The following is a 22,633-nucleotide window of genomic DNA, read 5'->3' on the forward strand; positions in this document are numbered from 1 at the left end:
TGAGAGTAGAATGTTTCCTGGCCTAACGTAGGCTCGACTGATGTTCAGACAGTTCGTCGGGAAGGGTCACGGAAACTTTCCTCATTTAGTGCGGGAAGAATCTCAAACATGTAGCTGCAACAGCCTTAATTTCATGACAGCTGAAATACATGAAGAAGATCTGAAAGTTCTACAAAAGGTTTTTTTTTACCTTGGACAGCTGTTGGACGCATTAGTAGCATGTGTTTCACATGCAGCTTTCATTGAACTGCAGTAAACATGTATTGCGGAGCTTTTTTGCTATTTGCCTTTACTTGTTATGACATATCCGCATTGCTGATGTTTTATCAACAATCGCATTCTATACATTTTTTGTAAAAGCGGAAATATTAACCCTCTAATATTCCTGCACTAACATCTTCAAGAGAATTGTGTCTAAAATAGTTTGATATTTAAACCATAAAACCAAGCTCTTCTTAGAAAATTGATGTTTGTAAACAATGTTATGACATATAAAAAAATGTGGACAAAAAAACTGTACTTGTATTATGTGAATACGTGTTAACCAGGTGATAGGCAGTATTCTCACTTTTTAGATAAAACTGAAATAGAAGGGGGAAAGGCAATGAGAAAATTATTTTCAAGCTACTAACGATAGTCCTGATGGTTCACAGATTTCTGTAAATTAAATTTAGATGAGCATTTAACAATTACTTCTATTTTCAATGAATCTGCTATTAAAATTATTTTCCAAGTAACAATTAATTAGTTGATTGGTTCTAAAATTGACAAAAATATATTTTTTTAAAACACTACGTGGCCTATTTTAACATATTGTCCCAAGGCCAAAAGAGATCCAGTATGAACTTATTTAAAACACACATAACGGAACATCCTCATATTGGAGAACAAGCAATGTTATTTAACGGAATGTTAGGGAGATTTAACGGAATTAAATCATCGGTACCAAAATCGTTATTATAGATAATATAATAGACTAGTTTTTAATCTCAGCTCATCTTCTTGTCTCTTTTCAGCACGCATGCCCTCCTTGTCGGGATCCGTTGTGCACACATGGCTACTAGACAGTCACAACATCACATCTGCGTGAAGCCACGCTGCGTACGATCGGCGGAAATGACGTACCAATGTTTTGAATCGTGCTAACAAGTAGCACGGATACCACTGCACGTCCCCGAATACACCTGGGGGGGAAAGCACCTCGCTTCATGTCCCCATAACACCTTGTCACCGTAAGTTTTCACCCGGTTTTTAAGCCAAGTTAAAGTCGTCGCGACGCATTAAGGCAGCGTGTTGTGGCATGGCGCGTTAGCTGGCTAGCAGCTGTCGGTTGCTAACGGAAACCCCACGTTAGTGCTAACATTGGATAGCTAAGAACCGTTACGCTAGCTAGCTCTAACTGCTAGCTGATTAATAACCTTTCTAATGCAACGACACCACCGGCAGAACGGAATCAATATTAGCGGCACGTGAGTGTGCCGCGAAAAAATGTTATTTTGATGACGTTAACCAGCTGGCGTACGGTGCAGTTGTTATACAACGTTACCTTCATATCAACTTTCTTTACGCCCTCGTCGAGTTTTATGTTTGTATCTGTACAAACTGCCTGACCTGAATGTTTGTAATAAAAAAAAATCTAACTGAGAAGTTGACGTAACTTCAGGTCGTCAACGTCCGCGTGAGGCGCCGCGGCACGTTTTCACCAGCGAGCTTTCGTAACGAATACTTTTGTAACATTGCCGCGTTACGTCTGAGCCCGATGAGGTAAGTCGGGTCACGGCATTCGGTAAATGTCAGCGCGTTTTGCTCTCCACAGCACAGCAGTGGCCATGGACCTCCACAAGATCATCCACAGCGCGCTGCAGGACTTCATCCAGGCTTACATTCCGGATGCCGATCTCAGGTCAGTGAGTCCTCACCATTTTGCATCGTTGCATATAATGTTTTTTTAAAGGTAACCGCTTTTTTTTTTTTTTTTTACAACTCAACGCAGCACCCTGGATGATGTTCTCCTGTCTTACATCACCGGAGTCCTGGAGGACCTCGGCTCTCAGCACAGTGTGGAGGAGAACTTTGACGTTGAGGTCTTTGCGGAGATGTTGGAGGCTTACATACCTGGCTTTGCCGAAATTGACAGGTAAACAAACAGATTTAAATAAATACATTTTTTAAAATGTTGGCTGTTCACATTGAATGATCATCTGTTGTTATCACAAAAAATTGTCATTTTCCAGCGTCAAGGTCTGTGAAATGATGTTCAATCTGGCATCCAAACTAGCCAGCGCCCGGACCTCAGGTAGTGGTTTCGAAGTACTCTATATCTCGAACACATGCACACTGCGACACTCTAGCTTTTTTCCACAAGGTTTCTTCATTTTAATGATACCAAAAGCATATTTTACTTACTTGCTTTACATTATTGGGCTGTGCCACCCATTTTGCATGTAGATCATCGCTTTAACCTGTATAGGACTCTGTGCTGATTTGCGTTTTTTATAAACTTGAAGAAAATGTTGAGCCCAAGGCAAGGACGGAAGAGAATTCCCTGAAACTCACCCCCCAGCCCTGCGACCCGCCACCAGGGAAAACGCAGTGCCATAAAACACAATCAGAGGGCGCCACTGCCAAGGTAATCCTCTCAGCATGCAGCAGCACTTTAATCTTATTTTAATTATTAAGATTTACCGTATTCAGGTTGTGTGTCCTTATCGGCGACAGCCGTAGTTCACATTAATGGAAATGCAAGCTAACGTGAGCGTGTGCATGCGTCCAGCTACCGGTGTCCGAGTGGGAGTCCCAGGAGCAGCACCTGCTGGAGATGTTTCCCAAGTGCGGTCTGTCTGAGGCTCGCAGCGCCCTGTCTATCGCCAAAGGAGACATGGGGGAGGCCGTGCGCCTTATCATAGAGGGGGACATCCAACTCAGCCCCTCTCCCCATAACGTGGGTGTCTCTGCTGCACACAAAAGAACACTGCCACTGTGTGTGTTAGCAGTCTGATTTGATGGTGTCCTGTGCCTTCAGGTGAACCAGGAGAAGAGCATTTCCTCGCGAGCAGACAAGAACCTTAAAGAGAGCATCCTTGAGAAGTGAGTTGGGGGTTGCTTTTGTCCTGGGAAAGCACAGCTGGCCTCGCTCCGTTGTTTCTACATGTATGACTATTGTTGTCTCCATAGGTACATGCTGGTAGACAGAGAGGAGGATAAGAAAACCCACCGGCCTGTCGCCCCCAAAGATGTGAGCTATGCTCTCTCATTCACCATGTACATAATATCATGCACTATATGTACATTCTATGTGTTTCATGCAATACAACTTGCATTCTGGTGTGATTTTTACAGCCTCCAAAGAAGCTGGTTCGGTACCACGGTAACCAGGTGGTAACCACAAAAGGGGAGCGATATCAGCTGGTGAAGAAAGACGAAGCCGAGGACCTGAAGAAGACGTACGTCAACCTCAAACCTGCACGAAAGTATAGATTCCATTGATGACGAGCACTAAAGTGTGAGAGCAGAAACTGAAAATATTGTTTACACTTATTATTTTATTTATTAAGGCTTAAATGTTAGGTTTTCTTCCTACTAAAGGAACATATTTATAAGTGTCAGTGGCTTATTTCTTAAATATTATAACCATCTCATGCCTTGGTTAAATCATTGAATTAGTTTTGGTTACTTGTGAAGCTTTCAACATGTAGTGATATTTTTGTGAGGTGGTTGAAACACCTTTTTGCCATCTCAGCGCGTCCGTTGTTAAGCGGGGTCGGGTTTCCAATAGACAATATCATATTGTCATAATTTCATCATAATCATGACATGATGACGTAGAGGTGAATCTATGGTCTTTCCGTAAATCTTGTGGTGCAGTAGATTCCTCTACTGCTTTTTATGTCCGTATCGAGTTATTCTTCCATCTGACAGGCATACCGAGCATTTTAAGTGGTTTAAATGGTTGTCCAAGCATTGTGATCTGGACAATTTGTTGTGCTATTAAAGGTTTTTTAAATGAAAACTAATTTCTAAAATCTAAAACATTTTTAATGAGCATTTGTACAGCACGCAGCTACAGCAGTCCTCGCCTAAAGGTTTGATGCGCAGTGTCTCTTTGTTGGATACGTTGTGCTAAGCGGTGTAGTTTATAGTACCCAAATGTGCTGTGATTGGTTTTTATCCTCTAGAATCACACCATTTAGTGCCAATAAAGGAAATGTGTGTGATGCAAAGTTTTGTATTTTTCTTGAATTTCTAAAATGAAAAACTACTTTATGAATCATGACTTGACGTGGCACAAAATTGTCCAGAATTGAGTTGATGGCAAAACATCAATAAATGAATTGGTAGTACATTTTGTTCAGCCCATCAAATTACATTTTCAAGAGTACATACGATCACAGCACTCCATCTCTTGTCGTGATAAATTGGATTACTGGTTGACCCATAAATGTTGATCAAAAATGCTGCGGTTGGACCTGATTTTCAAGTTCATTCCCACAGCGTTCTTTATTTTTGATATAGATGTTTAGATTTACAAAGTCTCTTGTGTATTTGTGAAGAGGTGCTTTCAGGGCCTCTTTATACAAATGTGTTACCAAAGTGGTCCGATGTCATGGTCTCGTTCATCTCACTCCTGTTTTGAATTTTGCTTTGCTTGTAATTGCTGTGGAATTTTTTATTACTATTGGGTTATTTGTTGTATATTATGATGAATGTGTTTTTCCAACAAATATACTGTTGTCACACGCGTTTCCTTTTGCATCCATCTTTGTTTATAAGCAATGGTTTTGGTGAAAAGTTCTTTTGTTGTTTATGTGTAACTATCATTGTTAATTACAAAATGAAGCTGTTTAGTTTTAACCTACGCTTTGAGAAACTGCTGATGCACAATTTGTAGTAAACATTTAGATCTTTCACATTGGATTCTTTGAATTGTTCTCATGTTACGAAAGATGTTCGTTAAAAAAAAGCACTGAATATTTGATCCCAAACCTTGATTATAAAAAATCACAAAAACTTGGCAAACAAACTTTAATCAGAGGATAAAGGAGAGCACGTACTGTTCGTTCAAAACGAAAATCAGCATTCCATCAGTAAAAACACACGCCTCTATTTCTATGAACCCTTGTTAATCCCACCTGTTAAAGCTGTTTAAGGCCAGAGTGAAAGACATTTAGACCGAAAATTTAAATCAAGTCAATAAAAAATTTAAGTGCCATGCCATTGTTAAGCGAGGCACAAACGTGCCGTAAACGGAGCTAACCTGGCAATAGAGGAGGGGGAGGAAACATCCGTCTGACACCACTAAAGTCTTTCTACGGAGGAATTGTCTGTTACATCACGGTCTAGAGAAGTTGAAATGCATGATCTCATAAAACCCTGAAAATAAATGAATTCCTACACCGATTCATCTGATGACACATGCAAACTAAGCCTTCTGTGTATGGGGGTACCCACCCACTGGTTAGTCCACGTCGGTTTGGCACATGCAGCACATGTAAAATCATCTTGTTTAAATGTACATATTTACCACCGAGTCCTCTCATTTTAAGGTCTTCAGATTGCAGCTTCATGCAAGTGAAAATAACTGAGTAGAGGATTCTATCTGAGATTTAACTTTTGTACACATTGCAGCGTTAAATTATCGAAGATTTGCTGTCTTTAATCCAGCACATTAAAAAGTTGTATTTTATGTACATTATACAACTTGACCACTAGATGGTGCATTGAGTTGCGATGGTACATTAAGTGCATCCCAGCAGATAGATCCACTTCTTCAGTCCGGTGATTGAACATAAATCTATGGTTTACATAAAAACAAAGAAACCACCAGTTTTTTCTCTTTTCAGTTTGCTGTCTCTTTTTGTTACTTTACCTTAACTGTGGCTGCAACTGAGATGGCAGAATGTGAGGCATTATCACCCCCCGACCCCACCATGCCTACTACTGGTAAACACAATAGCACATTTAGTCCAGAAACAATAAATAAACACAAAGCAGCATCACTCAGTTTAACAATATAGCTGCAAGTAGTCACATTTTCCTTCAGCTGTATATATGAGCAGCCACACATATTTTGATCATATTATGCTGCAGTTTTTGAAATCACTGTACTTCTGGTTTTGATACCGGGCCTGTACTTCCCTCTTTGCAACAGCATTCCTGTTGATCCCTCTCACCGTTGTACGTCGTCCTGGAGAAGACGCAGATGAAGTGGGTAAACTATATTGAAGACACTTGAAAGTCCGGTCGTCTTTAGAGGGTTGCCCCGCCTCCGTTTTAAAGCTGTCTTTGTTACTGAAGACTCAGTAATCAACACACAGCCGTGTTTGAGAAATCTGCTGTATGTAACCGATGTGTGCCGTACATGTAAATACCCTTTAACTCATCCATTAGTGGTCAAAATTCCAAAAAGGTACCAATCCCCGACGACTGGGTGAGCAAATGCACCTGAATACCTATTAGCTTGAATTATGTCAAGAACTCAAATTCACAAAAATACACCTGAACTAAAGCCAAATCAGGCCTTTTCTTCTCAAAGGAAAAAAAAACTTCTTCAAGCAGGGCGGATTCCTGTGAGTAAGTCGGACGTTTCTTCTCTGATTGTTGCGTTTGCAATGACCGTGGCCCCTCGGAGACGACGGAAGCAGAATGGTGTCGACATGTGACGCGGCGCTCCGACATCAGAACGCACAGCGCTCGCTCACTCGCTCGCTCTCTCTCACGCAGCAAACGCTTCCCAAAGCAGCCTTAGCTTTGAAGGGTGAGGCTCTAACTGAGATCCTGCTCATATCGGCCCTTGATCATGGTCTTCAGTAAAGGTCCGACCTACAGGAAGACAAAAAGGACGCTTTGGTTAGAAGCCCTATTCCATCGTTCTACCCGCTGTCCCAGATTGCTTTTATCTGCCCTTCGTTGTAAATCAGATGCGCCATAAATATTCCCGGTAATTGGGTTGCTGGAAGGGTCAGCGTGCTCCGGGGATTCCATGTAACAGGTGACCTAAATGTCGATGTGATTTAATGTTCTAGGAAGCGGCAGTGGGACTTTGTGCAACCGAGGAGAGGAAGGGGTTTGCATTGTGAAAGAAGACGAGTAGGTGTGTTTACCTCGTGTGGGTTTCCAAGGGCTTCTCCCAGCATTTTCTCAATATTCCTCATGATGGCCACCTTTTGATGAGCTCGCAGAGGGTACTCGATCTTCTTGGGTGTGGACGCGCCCTGATCGAAAGAGCCAAAAGAGGTTAGTGAACAAGAAGAAACATCGTCAGGCGACGCTCACGGATGAAATTGAAATAACGGTCGTGAAGACCCGAGCGTGCGTACTTTGTACCAGAAGTTCACGGTGATGGTCACTCCACCGTTTAGCAGCGATTCGATGTGGTGCCACCTGAGAGGAGAGGAGAGAAATATCAATAACTGGATTCACCCAATTCAGTTGGCAGTCAAAGCACTTTGTTTTACCTGTTGAGAGTAGTTCACACCACAAAAGCAATGCTCTGTACTAAATGTGAATTAGTGGATTTGACACATTCAATTTACGACAATAAATGACAACTGCAATATACAGTAATTGCCTTAAACATCATTGAATGAATATCAATGATTAGCCTATCAATAAAGCAGAGGGAACACTCAATACTTTTAAATAGCATGTCGATCAGTCAAATCAAAGAATATTTCAGTGAAATGCCTCCAAGGTCGTCTATGGCCTGGAGATAATCCTGTTCTACATAAGTAACGGCAAACAGAAGAACCTCTTACCAATACATGGGGATGTAGAGCACGTCTCCCGGGCCCACAACAGCCTCATAACCAACTATATTTTTAAAATTTGGAAATTTCTCATAATCAGGGTTATCAAAATCAACCTGTAGATGAAAAGAAACAAATAGGATTCGTCACAAAACACAAACAAACTGAACCTCGTAGGTGCAACTTCTTTAATCATAAAAGGCATAAAATGAATAAGTAATTCATTCAGACAAATGTGTCAGTTGTTATATATGTCCATAGTTCAGGTAATCTTAACCCATTTGTCTTCATAATAACTGTATTTGTAGTTACTGCAAGGAACCTTTATTTGAACTAAATGACAAGTCTGCAAATCTCTACTTGCCTATTATTAAACCCTAGTTGGATTTCTACATAGTTGTGGCTTACTTGGCTCTGTCTGTCACAGGGGTGGTGCACAGGATATGGATAGAGACACTCAAACTGGTCTGGAGGAAAGAGGATGCACCTCTTATGGCCTTTAATCTGTGCAAAGAAGTTCTGCTGCTCGTCATAATGTGCCGGCGTCACGTTGCCTGTGGCGACAGAATGTTCACAGAAAACGGGACCACGTTAAACGGCAGGAACTTTTAAAAACCCGCGTCCCCTTTCGCAGCGGATGACTTCGGGAGAGCCCTTACCCTCCATTCCTATCAACAGCAGGTTGGATGTCAGCTGTCCCCAGTTCCTCTTGGCTTGCTGCTTGTTGATCCAGTTCCAGTTGAAACCGAGGAAGTCGACAACAATCTTCTTCCCTACCGTGTCGTTTAGGGTCTGCTGCAGATACACCCTTGAAATGCATGAGAAAAGAGAGCCGGCAAAATGTATGAGCACCCTGGTTTTCCTCTCCAAGACCTGAAAACATGTCACAACGCAGCTCACGTTGGTTTTGAATGTGTCTTCAAGGTTATACGTTTGTTTACACTGTGTTCTATTTCTGGGGGACTAGAACTGCTTCACACCAGGAGGAACAATATGACGCTGAAAGACGTGGACAGCAGAACCCATCAAGAGTGAATCAAATGGGGACTTCACTTTAGTATGTGACCTGTGTGTGTGTGTGTGTGTGTGTGTGTGTGTGTGTGTGTGTGTGTGTGTGTGTGTGTGTGTGTGTGTGTGTGTGTGTGTGTGTGTGTGTGTGTGTGTGTGTGTCAGGTCAATTCAGGTCACAGTAATGTGCTCGTAATGCGGCGTCTATGCTTAGTCACCCGTAACTCTTGTTTGGACTGAGCCCAGACGGGGCGATGAACATAGCTCGCATTACATTCCGGTTCCAAATCAAATGTCCCTATAAATACGTCTTACCTCTCCTCTCCCCCCATTTCCTCCGTTATATGCATTTTATCCACAAATTCGGAGAATTTCATTTCCATTCGTTTAGACTTGGGGACAAAGTTCTCGAAATTGGCCATTTTCTTCTCGTCATAGTAGAGGAACTTGTGGTTTTCTGCGGTGTAAACAGAGAAGTCTCCATTGCCAATGTTCTCCTGGAGGTATGCAATGTCCCATTTAAGAGCTGGATACACGAGGCTGGTGTCTGTTAAAACCACCGGTTGCTGAAAACAGACAAAGAACATTTTAGGGCAGTTATATTACAAAAACTGATATTTATTAAATCCAATATAACCAGCCCGCCCATACACTTACAAAACAAGCAAGCCTCTGGAGAATAACGCACCGTAATTGTGTTCATTTTGTAGTTTTATTAAACTTTTATTATTATTTTAACTTAATCACGAATCGGACTATTGTTAATGAAGTGCATCAAATAGGTGGTATAAAGATGAATACATATTTATGTATTTTATGAAAAAAGAAAACACGGAGATGGATCGCAACAATTCGTTTCCAAAAAAAAACGGATCAATATATTTTTCAGACTATTTCATGCATCAAAAAAAAAAGGGAGCCGACATCCCGACACGCGCCCGCGCAGCACTTTGGACACGCGGAGCTCGAGGGCTACGTGACTGACTGAACGTAGACCGCAGAGCGCGCTCCCGTGGCGCGTCGCTCTCCCTCCCTCCCCCTCCCCGCCTCCCCCTTTCTTCTCGATTTCTCCAGAGAGCACGCGCACTAGTTAAATAATGTGGCGGCGTGGTGCAGCGCGCGCGCGCGCGCACACACCCCCACACAGCTTTAATGGGAATGTTCATTTAAATGAATGTCATCTAATCCGCCGCCTTCGTGGAGGCTTTTGAACTCACTTGGGATGAATATTTGTCCCCTTAACGTGTGAAACAAGTAATGGTCCTGATTGAAAGGGTGTCAACGTGTTTTCCACTGCACTTGACCTCTTGACCTGGCAATGATTGGCGCCGAATGGAAACACTGTAAAGGAGCCGCGTGCCTTGCGCTTCATGAAATGGCTGTTTAATTCATCTTCTGCTTTCACTTGAACCACATTGCACGTGGGAAAGGGTTTCAGTGTGCGAGTGGGTTAGTTTAAAGGGCAACGTTACTATTCCTTAGAAACACTTCCCAAGAGCTGCAAAGGGAGAGCTGAGCGGAGACGAAGAATCAGGTCACTTTTGACAAGACAGAAGAAGACTATTCCTGCGTGCACCTAGAATCCTATGAGGCAAGGTCTTGATTGTTGTAATGCAAAATCTATTTGGTTATGTTAACACTTTTAGGGTGGAATGAGAAACGTGATAACATGAGATAACACGTTGTCGTGCACTTCTCTATGTGAGCCATTACTGCATTGTGTAAAGGCTGGTGTCCATGTACAGGTGTCCGACCCTCCTGGGACATGCTCCAGGCGGCTTAGACACCGAGTAAGATTAATGAGAGATGGGACGACTTTGGTCTCCCATTGTTCGCCCCCCGGTTTATAGTCAAAACCAAAGCGTGTTACGTGCTTTCGACAAATACGTCTCACACACATGTAACTTGTGTCCTGCATTGAAAAGGTTAGTGCAGCTGGATAATGCGAGGGAAAGGGTTTTAGAAAGATGCTGACGGCTCTCCACATGTGTGTTTCTCAGTGAGCTACAGGGAGTCTATGCAGATGTTTTTAACCCGTCAAAACCAAACCACCTGACGTGACATTGCTGATTGAATCAACTCTTGGACTTGAGCTCCAATGGGTTTTACAATTGTAATAAGCTGTAATCCCCAAAAACCACGAAAAGCTCATGACAGCAAGCCAATTCTCAACTTTTACAGAACATTTACCATCGGGCAGCTTTTATAATGTGAAGATTTCTGACATAATTTATTGTCACTACTTGAAAAATGACTTTATCGTTTCTGTCAAATGTCTAGATTTCTGTCAGCTCCATGGGAGCTCCTCTTAAATGATCAAAACATTTTCCAACCCCTTTAGATCACATCCTGCTAGTGAGCTCCAAGGTGTGTGTGTGTGTGTGTGTGTGTGTGTGTGTGTGTGTGTGTGTGTGTGTGTGTGTGTGTGTGTGTGTGTGTGTGGAGCCGCAGTCTGTAGCTCCGTATGGCATTTTATTATGAAATCCTTTACTCGACACCAGACTAAATGAAGTGCTGATCCCTTCCAATGTCTCGTTACGTTAGATTCCGGGTGTAATGCACTCTGATGATCTTAGTTGGGGGTGTGAAGGCTGCAGGTCCACCTTCTAAGGCTTCTTGTAAAGATCTTAAATTGTTGTAGGCGACTTCCATCAAGCTAACCAAGCGGCTTTACCTCGTTGTGTATTAGCACCTCTGCTCTGGGGTCCGTGTGGGACAGCCTGGGAATCGGCTGTGTTGGGAAGGCATATTTCCGGAGCTGAGACTCATCCCAGTCCGGGTTCTGGAGCCCGATGAAGTCGGTGCCACCTTCGCTCGCCGCCGGATCCGCCTCCGCAACGGTCGCCGCCGCCATGGTCTCCGTCCTCCCAACGAGGGAATAACCCGCCTCTCCTCTGGACCGGGGCGGTCACAGGAGCTTTCCCATTCACCGTTATTCAATAAATTGAGGTAATAGTTGGGCCGTCCGGTAGCGGCGGCGGCTCCTCTCGCTGGCTCCGCTCCGCAGTGTTTACACACCGGTTTGACGGGGCAGAAAACAAACGACACCAGCTAACCAACGGAAAGGCAACACTTGGAGAGTGTCGAGGCCCCGGATGTCGGACAGCGACACCTAGCGGGCCGGAGGACTACGCGCCCCGCCTGTAATGACACGTGCTGACCACCAGAGGGAGCCGTCGGACTTGGTTTTCTTGCCGGTTTTTTTTCTTCAGAAAAATGATCTCCAGAAAAAGGAGACAAAGATGAGTATTTTTTATCACCCTCTAAATCCAATCGTTTTATACATTGCCCAAGTAAAAAAGTATTTTACAACTTTATCCATCCACACTATATTTCAAAAGAAATATTACTTAGTACTTATTTTGTCCCGCTATTAATCCCACAAAATAGGCATTGCAGATAAATAATAATTACCATTATTATTAGAATAATTATAATAGGAGAATAATTATACAATATATCATTTCAATTTAATAAAAATGGACACATAACATTATAGTCTGAGTGAGCATGATCCAAATTGTATGTATGTTGTATTTTTAAATTCACTTTTCCGGTAGCATTTTCATCATGTGATACCTTTTACTTCTCATCCACTAAATTGAAGTCCCAGGAATACTGACGAATAATTTATGAAGCGTAGTCTTGCATTAAGCATTAAACAATTAAAACTGCTAAAACTGTTATATCTTGACTAACTTGAATCTAAAAGTGCAAACACTGCTATACTACATAATAGGTGCTTGATCTTTGAGTATGTTTGAGTACATTTTGCTTGTAATACTTACAATAATGCAAATTAATATTGAGCATATATTATTGACATGTTGAGAAATGGTCCCTCTCTTTCTCTCTCTCTCTCTCTCTCTCTCTCTGAGAAGATATGAAAAATTGAGCAAACACTTTTGTAATCCTGAGCCAATATTGAACTATGGTCATCATTGCCTCAGCATGTTTGTATTGATCCCTTTTCATTAGATAACGGGGCACACAGTTCTTGCTCACTGGACTGATCGGCTGATGTAGTTTTGTAGATATCAAACTGGAATTGAACTTGTTTGAGATAATCTTTAATCACTCAGATCATATCCCCGTTTTTAACCTTTTTAACGTCCCAAAAGACAGAATCTTTGCTCAAAAGCATCTCCCGAAATGTCAGTAAAACCTGACACATCTTGTATGTTTTCTCTTGATCCAGGCTTTACCAGCGGGTTTCCACGGCAGTGACTGGTCGGGGACTCCCTGGTGGGTTCCCATGCTCTGTGTTTCCTGTGCAGATCAGTGAGCTGAGCTGAGCTGATCCCCCGATGCTCCCCTCTCCCCATTCTTTGCAGATAGAACCGGGAGATTGACCACCCCGGTGAGAGCCCCGAAAAGCCTCTAGCATCTCAATCCTGCTGGATAGCAACAAACACGTAACACGGCCGCCTTCTCCCCAACAGATGGCCTGCTGTCAAAACAAAGGTTCTCTTGAGGAGACACTGTTACAACGAAACAGCGTCTGATGTTTCTTGAGATTAACTGGCAAACTGCCGCGATATTCACACAGGTGAAGTTAACTTGTGACGTTTTCTTTTTTTTTTAGGAGCTTTCAATGAATTCCCCGCTCCACTCATCTGTACTCATTTGGCTTTCTCTCACATTCATATTGACCCTCGCCCCTCTAGGTGTTGTAGGTCCAGAACCCTTAAGCCATAAATCCTATTAGCCAAGGATTCTCTGAAGCATTATAAGTCGTTTTCCCATCTTTCAATGATTGCATTACCACTTGTTACCTGACAGCAATTATTTAGACGTATGTGGTGTGTCACAGAGACACAAAAGTACTGATTTAAACAAAAACACATCCCACCTCTACTTCTCTCTTTTGACCGTCTTAAAAAACATGCAAACATGTCTATCAATATTTTTTTGGTGTTCCTACTTTCCAATAGACTATTGAAGCTTTGTGAGAAATCACCTGCTTAAAACCCCACCCTTCCTCTGTGGTGTTCCCTCCCCCTCCACCTTACAGCAAATTGGACGTGGCGGGGCCGGCCCAGGAGACGGAAGTTCAGACCCCCGCGGTCGGAGGTTGTGTCACTCTCTGGGAAATTATGTGTCATGATCAACATTGTGAGCTGTTTCACACGCCATTATAATGTGTGCGTCTGTGTGTGTGTGTGTGTGTGTGTGTGTGTGTGTGTGTGTGTGTGTGTGTGTGTGTGTGTGTCTCATTCAGTTCACCTCCCTTCCGTTTTTCCCATTGGTGTGGTTGTTCATTCGAGGTAATACAATTGACAGAGAGAATACGGATGATAAAGTGCTGTTTTTGTGTGTCTGTAACTCAGGTTTAGGCTTCAACTGTGGCCCCTGGCTCTTTATGTGAGTCACATGGTCTACTTATAGTACTCCATTACCAACGACCCCCTGATTTAAGACAAGCAGAGAAGTACAGTGCAGCGCTGTGAAGGCTTAGAGGCAATTTTGCAAAATACGCATTCATTTTCTCTGCATCGTTAAAGCTAATATTAAGATGTTACGGTCACTTTTAACCGTGGTGTTATCCTCATATACAGCCAGCTAGAGCAATTTCCTCCCGTTCCTCTCCGCTGCCGATGCATGACAGATCTTGTCTGATTATGTGAACATTCCCACAGTTGTGTCAAAACTGCTGATCGGAAGAAACGGCTAAACGAGTCTTTCCCACACATTATTGGATGTATACTTTTATCTGGCTGATATAGTGGGCCAGTGCATGACGGCGCGACTCACATGCTTAAACAACAAAAACGTCCAAATAAGAATCCATTCATTCATTTACAACTTAGCGTTACATTTAAAGTTCCTGTGCATGAACACCCCCTATGGCAGCACATCGCAGGAGTTGCACGGAGCCGCTTGGTATGTCGGTATGCTGGTTCCTTTGTTGGGGAGAGGGTCTGCATGCCAGGCGGAGCAATCCAGCCCGCCACAGGGGTCGTCGGAGGGGGGGAGGAGTTTTGATTATGATCATTATTTGGTAAATAAGATGTCAACAAGGTGTTTCCTTGACACTTTATTGAGTAAAAGGAGGAAGGTGCAGAAATGAAACCCCCCCCCCCACCCCTCTCAACGGGACCTCTAATCTCCTCTTTCATGTCCCATCTCGTCTGAAGGGGCTTCGGCCTCGGCTGCCATGTGCTAGTTTGCCCGGGCCCGGCGCTTCTTACTTGCAGGTGGGGTGAGTATCCTGGCAAGCATGTGTTTATAAAACCCACTTGTTTGGGCACAATACTTGAACTAACTTCTTTTGAGAGAACAGTGTGAATCAGTGCAAAGCCTTTTCCCAAAGTCCTTTAGAAGGCGACAGCCCATTGAGAGTAGAGAAGGAGGGATTACCTTCCTCGACAGTGGTGCATTTCCGAGAGAGCTGATTAGCTCTGCATTCATTGTTAAATCGAGCAAAGGAAGGCCCTAGAGGAGTGAAAGGATCCAAATAGGTGGGCCCAGAAATAAAACAGCCGCAGGAAGCCCCGCACAAGCAACCCAAAGTTTTCCCAACATTTCTTTCCCCCTCTCCTGAGGAGGTGCGGCGTGAAAAAGGAGATTAGCATACAAAATTAGAGGCGGGATGATTTTTAAGGGCAACTTGCCTCATGCCCTCCACCCCCAAGGCCCTACTCTGTCTGGACAAAGTTAATTAAACTAGTATTAAACAGTAAAGAAACTTGCAAGCGCTTGGGAGTTAGGGGGCTCTTTGAGGATTACCATGATGAGGGAAAGAACGGGGAGGTATTTGTAGAGGCAAAATTGAGAAAGGCGTGATGGAACGACGAGTGCGCTGAAAGGTTTTTCTATTCTTGCTGCTTTGCCCCAGAGTTTCCTGACCCCGATGTGAAAGGAAGGTCGTGTTTACTGCAGAGCATCAGGTATCGCCGCCTCAAAGAGTAAAGAAGGAAGAACGGGAATGAAGATTGATGGATTTTTTATTCTGTTATTACAATTTAATAAAAATGAAAAGAAAAACTAACACAAGAAGACTGGGAAACAGTGTGCAATAAATTAACAAAGTGCTTCAATTTATATACAATTAAATACATACAGGAGGGCAGAAAAGGTCAGGGCGAGATAGATGACGGGAGAGGACACTTTTCCCTAAAAATGTAAAAGTATTTCTAAATAAATTTAAAGGGTTGAAGGGTTCCTAAAAGTTGTGATTTTAAAAGCTAACACTCATGATCAAAAGAAATGTATTAATAATAACTTTTAAGTTTTACATGTATGTATGTAAATAAATAAATAAATTGTGTTGTGGAGAATTTTGATGCCAGAGAAAGGCCCAGTGAAAAGGAACGTATAAAAAATATATCTTTAAATACCTTTGTACCAAAAACTCTACAAACTTGTCTAACATGTGACTCTGAGCACATCCCACTGTCTTTAAAACTTTCTACATATTTGACAATGAAGATGGTCCAAACTGGAGCGGCGGCGGTACCGACATGATGACCCCCGTTATGAAGGTGCTCACTGCTTCTTCCTCAGTCTGAGGTTCTTCCTTCGGCTACCGGCACTCTCATTCCTTCCCCTCTGACCTCCCTTCTTTACGCAAAAGTACTTGGTCGCCGTCTTCCTGCACTGCTCGCACTTAACCGTGCAGCACCAGTGGAATTTACAATTACAGCTCGACACAATCTCGGCCTTGCGTTCCTCCACGGCCAGCCCGCACTCACCGCAGAGCCTCTTGCAGCTCCGCTTCTCCCACTTGCTCAGGTTCTTGCCCTTCTTGAGGCACTCTCGGCCCTCCGTGCCCGGCAAGCCCAGCGTGCGGTTCTCCAGGCAGTAATCGGGGGAGTCTTCGAGGTGGACCAGCTCCTTGCGAGAGATGGAGCTGAAGGTCTCGGCGATGGCCCCCCTGCTGGCCGCGCTGTTCCCCGCACCCCGCAGGAGATCCACCTTCAGAGCCCTGTGGTACTTCTCCTTCAGGTAGTTCCCCACTTCCCGGAATTCTGGCAGCTGCAGCCAGCAGGTCTGAGTGGTGCAGCTTCCTGACACCCCGTGGCACTTGCATGTCTTCTGCATGGTTCCTTTCACAGCCTGGAGACGGCAGAAAAAAACTGTAATGTATTTTCATCGTTTACTGTGTTAAATAATGTCTGCTTCATATGAAAAACAGTGTCAAATGAATGTGTGTGTGTGTGTAAAATACAGGATGCCCATTGTCTCTTGATTGATGTGTTGTCAAATTAACTGATTGAATTTTTTTCTATGTTTTCCAGTTAAGTAAAAGGAGGGCTGAATACATTGAAAGGAAGAAATGATAGCTTCATAGTGCACAACTGAGTTCCTTTGTGGTTCGCAGAGTCTCCTGACTTTACCCGACACGAAACAGCTGTCGTTTGAAAGGGGACGTTTTCTTTTTGAGAGGAGGGGGATGAACTTTCTGTTGAGGTACGGCTGAATCAAAGTTTCACATTGAGACCTATTGTCCCCCCAGAAGAAATAGGGGTATTTATTTAGCATGTTCATTATCAACATGTTTTCTGGTGTGAGAAGACCCAATGGAGAGTCCCGTTGAGTGGAGGAATGGAAAAGGGGAGTTTTCTTCTCTCTTTCTATCCCATTTTTTTCTGTTACAATGATGCTCCAGGTGCCGTGGGGATCCTAGGGCCCAACAGGGGGGAGCAAAGGCACCGTAAACAAAGAGCACTTCAGCTGCACGCCTGTGGTCCCCTCAGACTCCCTCGGGGCCAAACAAAGACCAACATAAATGTGGGATCCTTATTGCAAGAATAAAACTAAACACTTATTTTAAAAAGCGGCATAATACAGAACGCTGCGCAATGTCTGGCTCCCCAGGATCTCTAATTAAGCTTGCACCAGTGATCCCGAGATCCTCTAGTCGAGGTATTGTCACAGGGGGCATTCAGCACTAGTAAATAGGCCCTTCTGGTACACCGAACACACTGTTATCATCGGGGACGAGTCGCACCTCACTTATAGCGGCGTGAAAGGGATGCTTGGGTGGCACAGTCAGTGTAATTCTGAGCAGGGGAAAATTATTCAAAAGGTGCTTTGCACTTTGCAATCAGTCGGTGGGCCACGAACACCATGTCCCTAAATATCCAGCCAGCCGCCACCCGGTTCAAGTACTGTAAGGGGGAATTCACGGCGCTAACGTCCCAAACTCGCGCTACAACTTATACCCAGGGCTCATCTCGCATTGCAAAGTGGATGGACGGGAACTTGGAGGCCGCCGCTGTACCTTGCGGCCAGCCTCGTTGTTGTGGAGGTTCATGGCTGCTCGTGAATCCTGTCCGGTCTCCAGCGCGTCAACAAACTGCTTGGAGATGGCCTCGCCGAAGCCAACATTGTCGCTGCAGCCTCCCCAGAGCCAACCGTGACCCCCTGGGAAGGAACGAAGAAGAAGAAGTACTCGGTTTAAAACATCTGTGCCGTGTGATTGAAAAGCGGGAGGTTATGCACACGCTATGCGTATTCCTCTGACCTCTTTGTCCGTTCCGGCTGTCGTCACAGCCACAGTTGTCAAATTCTCCGAGGCTGCAGTTCCTGGTTAAAGTGTACATGACTCCGGCGGAACTGATGGCGTGTACGAACGCAGTCTCCCGATTTGCTGTCAGCAGAAAGACTCATTAGCTTAGCTCATCTAATTCAAACAGATTCATCTATCTTTTAGTACGCGTTTAGTAGTTTTAATTTATGAATGACTTAATTATGAGTCACTTTTATATTTAGAATTTATTTTTGCCCAGACCCATAAAACCAGACATAATGGCATCTGGATTTCTTAACTGAGGTTCACGTTCTATTGCCCAACACATTTGGGTCTTTGTCTCATGGATCTCAGCGAAGCTGCCAAAAGAAGCAGTGATTCGGGACGATGTTGGGAAATGGATTAGTGTGTTTATTTTGGCTTGGGGTTAGCGACCGTGCCGGCTGCAACTATCCCAAAGGGTGATGAATGTTTCCAACCAGCAAACATCTCGATTTCCCAACGTGAATGAAATACAAAACCCCTCTTCCAACACAGACGTTTGAAACACAAACGCACAATTACAAAACACATTTGAAACGTCTTTAAAATTCTCCCGCCGAGCCGAGCCGCAGTGTGGAGATGCTGCAGCCGGTGTCTGGGCCCCCGGGGGACTCACCGCTGCGCAGGCTGCTGTGCGTGGACAGCTGCAGAGCTCTCTCGGGGCAGTTCCAACGGTCCCATGCAAACTGGTATTTGCACTCCTCTATGCCACTCTGAGCTCCTGCCGCCACACTGCTGGAGTAGATCAGGTACGCCTGCAGCAGCGGAGAGGACACAGTGGATATGTTTAAAACCCACGACATGGTGCACGAGCATCCCTCACCTGTTCGACAGAGACGAAAACGATAACTAAGAGGTTGAGGTGTTTTTGAAGCATCTGGCTCGGCTTGATTCAATGACCACGTTCCCATGGTTAGATATTTGCATTGTCGTCAGGGAACGAAGAGACCAGACATTTAACACTTAATAACAGTAAGTGGCCACAGATCCAACCAATCACGAGAGCCCTTCTTGTACTTCCCAACACACTCAGGGTTCAATGCACCAAACAGTATGTGTGGAAGAACACTAGGATCGGTGACGTGACCGAGCATCCGTCACTTTTACATATTATATATTTTACGTTGGTATCTCCCTGCTGGAGGGTCAAATGATTTACTATCTAAGAGGATGCCCCATCAGCCGGCCCTTCACGGGGCTGGAACTCATTGCCAACGGTCATGACAAAAAACATTTTGAACTGATTAAAACATTATTCTACTTGTTAAACTCTACCAACCCGCAGTGAATGTGCTGAATGGTTGAGCGCTCTTGAACCAGTACACTCCGTCCTTGGCTTTCGCCCGCCTCTCTCCGCGGCTTGTTCACACTGTGTGAGCGATAATATAACTAATATGTCTCAAGTGGCCTTTGGGGAGATGGAGTGCCACCTCTTTCACAGGGGTCTGGTCTGCTAATGATGACCACCCACTACAGCAATGCCCGCCCGGGCCTCTTAAAAACATTAAACCCGCGGATACGCAGAGCCTCTGAATAAGGTCAAGTGTACGTAGGGGGGGGGGGGGAATCAAAGGGCCAAGAATATCACTGATATAGCATAAGTGCCATTGACACAGGTACAATAATGTGTCCATACACTGGAGTTCAGATATCACACGCACGGCAGCGTGTTTTCTCTCCGTCTCTCTTTTGGGGAAAGGACAGGGAGAAAAGATCAAACGAATGTTGGCTTACCTTGGGTCCGGTCATCAGGAAATTATTCACTGACCTGGAAAAGGAGACAGCTTATTCACTCAGGGAAGCTCAGTGTCCTTCACAAATTCCTCTGCTAACATCTCTCATTAGTGCGCTTTGTAACATGTTAAACCGTGACACCGTGGGCATCCCGACATAGCGACTCAATAGTGACTCAATTTATTTCACTATATATATGTATATATACATATATATTTATATGTAATATGTGGAGAAAGAAAGACTTTAGAATGAATGGCCATAACTGTGTGGTTTATTTAAAATGTTGGGGTTGCCAGTTTCTTTGACTTGTGTTCATACCTTTGAAAATTAATTAATTGATGCTGAATTTTAAATGCTCATGGGTTTATCAATCTCTAAAAATCCAACAGGACTGTTTTATATATTTTGTTTAAGTCATTAATAAATATGTTTAACTCATCACGTCCACAGTTCAAAGTGGGATAAGATAACAAATTGTTTTTTGTCTTGAGTCTTTTTTGAATGAGCGGTGAGATGCAGTTTTTAACAACCTGGCAACCAAAGGCGGCCAAAACTAATGGTTTACAACTGAATTATGGAGCATTAGTAAATAACTAATCCCCCACTAATAAAGCCATTATTTATAACTAACAAATAATAATTAAAAATATAATAAATATTTTTTGTGAAATGCAAAACAACAAAAATCCAAAAAGTTTATTATTTTCCTTTTATTATTATTTCCTTATATCTATTTTCAAAGTTGTAAAATTAATTGATTTTATTGGTTACTAAATGAGAAAAAGATTCATTTAAATTACCACAAACCAGGAGAGAAAAAAATACAAATTTTACATATTCATTACAGAACTTACAACGCCGTGAAATGAATAGTTGACCTCTACAAGGCGCAAAATAGATTTTTGATAATATTTCAAGATCATTTAAAACTTACCAGCAGCAGTGTGGCCTCATGTGAGCCAGGAGAATGAAAACGTAATAGAAAACCTCCAAATGCATGAACATCCTGACAGGTGAGGCGGGTGACGGTGACTCTTGAGCCCGTCCAAAGCCTGCAGACAGTCTGACGATGGAGAGGAAACTGAGCTACCAGCACATGAAACTTCTCCAGGGCTTCCGAGATTCAAGGAGGGGGCTCTGAAATGGAGCCGCTCTCGTCCCAACAAGAGATTATCTGCTTAATTAAAGATTTTCCCCCATCTTACTCTCTTGGCCAATCAGAAGTATTTCACCAATGGGAGACTTCGATGATCAAAAGGGCACCCTGGGCCTTCAGGGCTGGGCAACGCTGGGTTCCCTGCCTCCATTCAAGAGCCAAGGAAGATCTCTTTAATCCTATAGGAAAAGTGTAACACTGATCCCTCGACATTTTATTGGACGGAGGAAAATGAGTTTATTTAAAGCAATCCAACCCGCGCAGTTGATCGTCCGGGATTAGTCGCAGATAGTGCTGCGGATGACGAAGTGTTAAGTTTGATGTGTTACAAAATACTGGTTGTCCTCGAGGAAGTGATTCGTGGCTATAACACAACAAAAGGTGTGATTGAATCAATGTGTATCACCCCCGAAACAAACCTTTACTCACATGGGAGACGACGCAGCATCCAACGTTTCATCCGACGCATTTCGCTTCGATCGGGCTCAAACCGGCTCATTATATATTAAAATAACAGCATCTTTAATGAACCGGATTAAAAGGAGGTTATTTCTTATGATATCCATCGACGGGACTCGTTCCTAGTTTTTCCAACCTTCTGCGCAGTTACAGTGGCACAACTGCGTCGGATGGGACTTTGCGTATATTTAGGTCGTTATTTCGGACGGATGCAGATAAGAAAATGATTCGTTTTGCATCCCATACAATATGGAATTATATTACTCAAACGAGGTCATACAGAATCATTTATCGAGTGGACTGTTCCCTTTAATGAGACCTTAATGGCCATCTTCATGTTTGTAGTTTTCACGTTTTCCTGCAATATTTCAATCACGAATTTGAGTGGATTTACCAGAGAGAGTTTCTCCGGTTAAGACCCTTCCAACGGAGAAAGAGGGGTGCGTTGCGGCAGCGTGACGGCCGAGCCATTGATCAGATATGGCGCATTTGCATCGCTAATCCAGACGGTCCCTACCTAACATTGCATGGAGGGTAATTCCCAAATAACCCCGTCTGACCCTTGGGACCCTTTCCTTTGGCACAGGCAGCCCTTTAGCAAACTTCTTGTGTGCAAATTAGGATTAAAGAAAAGCGATTTAGGGTGGGGGGTGAGGAGGAGGGCGGGGGGGGGGGGGGGGGGTGACTTCTGAGGGATGTTTTTGGATTACGATTCACAAAGGAATGACAAGTAAATTTAGACAACAGCGGGATCCTTCCTGTTGTTTTGGCATTTCAATACAAGATCAATGATCGAAGCGTCACCAAAAGTGCGCAGTCATGCCCGGTGTGTTATTGTAACAGGTGATTTGAGAAACTGAGAGGTGTCTGCAAACCTCCACGTTGGTCGCTCAGTGTGAAAGTAGCGCCCCTTTGGGTGTCTTTCGTGCACATTTGGTCGCTTGGGCGTCAATGTGCATCTAATTGGCGCCTATGGGAATAACGCATGTTCGTGTTTATGCGGCCAATTTA

General features: G+C 43.7%; 3 protein-coding genes and 1 long non-coding RNA gene across 8 annotated transcripts; 2 read left to right on the forward strand and 2 right to left on the reverse strand.

The window, feature by feature from the left end:
- The first annotated feature begins 1,029 nt into the window (after window positions 1-1,029).
- Window positions 1,030-4,905, forward strand: cuedc2 (CUE domain containing 2). 4 transcript variants are annotated; one of them, XM_040178565.2, is made up of 9 exons: window positions 1,030-1,232; window positions 1,817-1,903; window positions 1,994-2,137; window positions 2,235-2,296; window positions 2,508-2,629; window positions 2,774-2,941; window positions 3,023-3,087; window positions 3,175-3,235; window positions 3,340-4,905. In XM_040178565.2, exons 2-9 carry the CDS (start codon window positions 1,830-1,832, stop codon window positions 3,484-3,486), a joined length of 843 nt encoding a protein of 280 aa, XP_040034499.1. In that variant the 5' UTR covers window positions 1,030-1,232; window positions 1,817-1,829; the 3' UTR covers window positions 3,487-4,905. The 4 variants fall into 4 exon arrangements, with proteins under 4 accessions (XP_040034499.1, XP_040034500.1, XP_077960579.1 ...); XM_040178566.2 differs by having other exon boundaries at window positions 1,089-1,232; window positions 1,822-1,903; XM_078104453.1 differs by lacking the exon at window positions 1,030-1,232 and adding an exon at window positions 1,288-1,469 and having other exon boundaries at window positions 1,822-1,903.
- A 103-nt stretch (window positions 4,906-5,008) lies between these two features.
- On the reverse strand, window positions 5,009-11,838 carry hif1an (hypoxia inducible factor 1 subunit alpha inhibitor). The gene is made up of 8 exons (XM_040178563.2): window positions 11,428-11,838; window positions 9,069-9,319; window positions 8,405-8,553; window positions 8,154-8,299; window positions 7,755-7,861; window positions 7,317-7,380; window positions 7,101-7,211; window positions 5,009-6,819 (listed from the first exon to the last, which is right to left on the reverse strand). Exons 1-8 carry the CDS (start codon window positions 11,605-11,607, stop codon window positions 6,763-6,765), a joined length of 1,065 nt encoding a protein of 354 aa, XP_040034497.1. The 5' UTR covers window positions 11,608-11,838; the 3' UTR covers window positions 5,009-6,762.
- Window positions 11,839-13,194: 1,356 nt separating this feature from the next.
- Window positions 13,195-16,224, forward strand: LOC120820611 (uncharacterized). 2 transcript variants are annotated; one of them, XR_005712409.2, is made up of 3 exons: window positions 13,195-13,302; window positions 13,768-14,955; window positions 15,592-16,224. It is a non-coding gene; the product is annotated as an uncharacterized LOC120820611 (long non-coding RNA). The 2 variants fall into 2 exon arrangements; XR_013467917.1 differs by having other exon boundaries at window positions 13,768-16,224.
- wnt8b (wingless-type MMTV integration site family, member 8b) lies at window positions 15,683-21,646 on the reverse strand. The gene is made up of 6 exons (XM_040178561.2): window positions 20,942-21,646; window positions 20,005-20,038; window positions 18,887-19,025; window positions 18,223-18,348; window positions 17,980-18,122; window positions 15,683-16,811 (listed from the first exon to the last, which is right to left on the reverse strand). Exons 1-6 carry the CDS (start codon window positions 21,010-21,012, stop codon window positions 16,242-16,244), a joined length of 1,083 nt encoding a protein of 360 aa, XP_040034495.1. The 5' UTR covers window positions 21,013-21,646; the 3' UTR covers window positions 15,683-16,241.
- Window positions 21,647-22,633: the final 987 nt, after the last annotated feature.

This window comes from Gasterosteus aculeatus, chromosome 6 (genome assembly GCF_964276395.1).
Source record: "Gasterosteus aculeatus chromosome 6, fGasAcu3.hap1.1, whole genome shotgun sequence".
Lineage (NCBI taxonomy): Eukaryota > Metazoa > Chordata > Actinopteri > Perciformes > Gasterosteidae > Gasterosteus > Gasterosteus aculeatus.

Excerpts from the sequence above, each read along its gene's own strand:
- cuedc2 (XM_040178564.2), top strand. The coding sequence starts at position 1,426 with ATGCAACGACACCACCGGCAGAACGGAATCAATATTAGCGGCAC. Across the intron at positions 2,297-2,507 it reads AGCCAGCGCCCGGACCTCAG|AAAATGTTGAGCCCAAGGCA; the intron begins GTAGTGGTTTCG and ends ATAAACTTGAAG. Across the intron at positions 2,942-3,022 it reads TCAGCCCCTCTCCCCATAAC|GTGAACCAGGAGAAGAGCAT; the intron begins GTGGGTGTCTCT and ends CTGTGCCTTCAG.
- hif1an (XM_040178563.2), bottom strand. The coding sequence starts at position 11,607 with ATGGCGGCGGCGACCGTTGCGGAGGCGGATCCGGCGGCGAGCGAAGGT. Across the intron at positions 8,554-9,068 it reads GAAATGGGGGGAGAGGAGAG|GGTGTATCTGCAGCAGACCC; the intron begins GTAAGACGTATT and ends ATGCATTTCAAG. Across the intron at positions 6,820-7,100 it reads CCCTTGGAAACCCACACGAG|GTCGGACCTTTACTGAAGAC; the intron begins GTAAACACACCT and ends GTCTTCCTGTAG.
- wnt8b (XM_040178561.2), bottom strand. The coding sequence starts at position 21,012 with ATGTTCATGCATTTGGAGGTTTTCTATTACGTTTTCATTCTCCTGGCT. Across the intron at positions 20,039-20,941 it reads ATGAGGCCACACTGCTGCTG|GTCAGTGAATAATTTCCTGA; the intron begins GTAAGTTTTAAA and ends CTCCTTTTCCAG. Across the intron at positions 16,812-17,979 it reads ACAACGAGGCTGGCCGCAAG|GCTGTGAAAGGAACCATGCA; the intron begins GTACAGCGGCGG and ends TGCCGTCTCCAG.